The 3,006-nt window shown below is 34.5% G+C and overlaps 1 protein-coding gene across 2 annotated transcripts in view; it reads right to left on the bottom strand.

The window, feature by feature from the left end:
* LOC107669949 (trafficking protein particle complex subunit 9-like) overlaps nt 1-3,006 on the bottom strand; it is a 252,767-nt gene that overhangs the window by 142,821 nt on the left and 106,940 nt on the right. For both annotated transcript variants that reach the window (XM_016462382.1, XM_016462383.1), the window contains one exon: nt 645-763. In XM_016462382.1, coding sequence (XP_016317868.1) covers nt 645-763 — 119 coding nt within the window. The remainder of the gene's footprint in view (nt 1-644; nt 764-3,006) is intronic.

Below are 3,006 nucleotides of genomic sequence, written 5' to 3'. Positions count from 1 at the left end.
GCTGAACCACACTATATAAAATAATTATTATAATTTAATAAAATAAATAAAAATAAAGTTAAATGTAAATAAAACAAAACAATGTAAATAAATAAATGTTAAATAAAATACAAATTGGATTGATTATATTACTTCCACTGACACACACTATATAAAATTATATATTCAGTTAAATATAAATAAAATAACACAAAACTGTCTTGTGTGAGGCCTGCCTCTTACATACTTAGAAATAAACAATGGACTACTCAGAACTAAGAAAGAATAAATCTGAGCTCATATGAACTGAGATCTCAACAACAGGTCAGCTCAAATCTGACTTCTGCTAAAACTTATGGACTTCAGCACCATGGACAGAGACACACACACAAACTTCAGTACCATGGACAACAAACAAATGAAAGACACCCCCTGCTAACAACTGCTATGCGTTGTTAAAAAATGCACGTGATTCAACAAAAAAGACCAATCAGAAAATATTCTGATATGTTCTACACACAAAATAAGACCATTAATCATTAAAACAGCATCACACCTAACTGATTCACTAACAAGCGTTCTACAGCAATCAAGTGTACTATGGCTCTACAGTAGAGCATGAGCAAAAAAATAAAGCGTGTGTAGCTTGAAGACAGAATTCCTACCTTGACGTGATTGAATTCGTTCTTGCTGGCGTCAGTGCCGACTGGTTTATTTTCAGCACGTGGCTTTAGGACCTGCCGCAGCGGGCTAGAGACGGGCAGACCTGTTACACTGATACCATCTGAAAGCACACAACAATATACATTAGACATACGGCACACATGAACACAGCGGCCAGAGGCCCGAGAAACAGCAAGAGAGGAAAGAGAGATCACTATCTTCTGTGACTTATGTGAGGAGAGGACGCTATTATACAGCTATAATTCCCCACATTCAGAGGACGTGAATATCACTCAAATGCTTTCCTCTCCATCCGCCTTTCTATCTATCAGCGCATCTGTTTGTCCGGCGTTTAGCGCTCGAAATAAAAATTAAAATCCATAACATGACAGTTTGAAATATGATGAGGTGGAAAACTTGGTAATAAATAAGGCGCCGGAGTGCGTGTGCCGCAGTGGCTCTCTGGAACACACTCAGGTGGATATATTTTATCTCTCCAGCGCATACGGATAACGGCATTAACTTATAAACGCACACACAAATTCATTCAAGCGAGAAACATTCTGGATTATTTTTAGAAACGGAACATAAATATGATGAATGAGACTTTCATCAACACGGACTTAAATGGTCTGCAAGCCTGCAAAAACATAAAAACATAAAACTAAAGAACACAGATCCTCAAATGTATGACGTCAGCTGCAGCAGGGCTGGGTGATATACTCTGAAATATTTAAGATAGATCTGCAAGGATTTTGCTGGTTATATAAAATGAAGCAACATTGTTATAATTTTACCACATTTTATTTTAAGTTTCTAATGGAGCATATGTCAGTATAGTTTCCTGAGTATTAATACATAGATGTTTTAAATGTCTAATTTAAGCTTTTGTAGTAAAAATGGTTTTGGAATTGGAAAGTGTAATTCATTTCTATGAGTCAGTTTAAAATTATTAAGTTCAATACATATATTAAAATGTTTGCATCACTCAAAAATGCTGACAAAAGTCCTCACAGTCCAATTCCAATATGAAATCAAATGTTACCCTATGTACCTATTTAATAAATGGTACTCATTCACATTTTAAAGGCCACTTTTCACAGAGAAGTGTAGTAAAATGTAGTTTCTTTGTTACTGGCATTCTGTTTTCTCATGAAGTATTTGTAGTTTTTCACTAAGCACGCATAAACCTTGTTTTCTCAAAAACACAATCACGTACATACATGCTGCTCACATATTATTGTAGCCCAGTTTGTGCTGATTACAGTGTTATTAAACTTTAGACATTCAAATGTTTGTAAGCAACTGAAAAAAAGCACAAATGTCAGGGCATGTCAAAACTTTTCCAGGGCCCCAAAACACCCTCGGACCCCAGAGGGTTTGTCCTGTGTCATTTGGAAATATGTCGATTATTGTCAAAACGTTGAAAATTAAATAATGACCTGCTTTGGCTCTGTCTGAGGAAAATAATGAGTGTAAAATTCAGCGTTTACCATGCACAGATTTCTCTCTGAATCTCATGCAGATGAATTCTGATATTCAACAGAGGAGGAAGAGCAGTTAAAGGGGCCAGTGAAAAGTGCATGTACGAAAACGCGTGTCTGTTAAACAGCATGTGATTTTCAGTCATCTTTCAAACGCTGCCTCTCTGCTGCTCAGTAAAAGAGAGCCGTACACAGCAGCACACATCAGGACAGATCTGGTCAGTATTTGTGTTTTACCACCCATGGGTTCTGAAAGGGAACGAGAGGGTGTTCAATCACTTGACACACAGTCCTCATTACGAGTCCCACGGCCTCCCAAATGACATCACTTCCCTTCAAGAGTGTCTGACACAATATGTCGTAATGTCTGCTGCTAACTTTACAAGACTCAGACGCCCAGACTCCAGGTCAGAGCAAACAGACTGACATGAGGTAAGAGGAGGCGGAGTTAAGTGTCACACGAGCAGGAGACGGCGGAGCTTATATATAAAAGAAAAGAAAAGATACATTTAAACTCATAAATATAAAATTATTATAAAATATATTCATAATTATATATGGGCCAATAATAATAATAATAATAAATAAAATAAAAAATATTATTATCAAAATAAATATTTTTATATTATCTAAAAATGTATATTTTTATACTACTACTACTACTACTACTACTACGACTAACAGGCCATAAATGTTTTTAATAATAATAATAATACATTATTTCATTTTGTTGATTATTAAAATTAATAAATAATTATTTTCATATAGCACCTTTAATGATTTAATAATAATAATAATAATAATAATATAAAAATAAAATAATGTATTATTATTGAAATTAATAAATAAATATTTGTATAACACACCTTTTTATAAAACA

The sequence above is a fragment of the Sinocyclocheilus anshuiensis genome, unplaced genomic scaffold (assembly GCF_001515605.1).
Source record: "Sinocyclocheilus anshuiensis isolate Anshui unplaced genomic scaffold, SAMN03320099.WGS_v1.1 scaffold160, whole genome shotgun sequence".
Classification (NCBI taxonomy): Eukaryota; Metazoa; Chordata; class Actinopteri; order Cypriniformes; family Cyprinidae; genus Sinocyclocheilus; species Sinocyclocheilus anshuiensis.
This window is presented reverse-complemented; position numbering and strand designations above follow the sequence as displayed.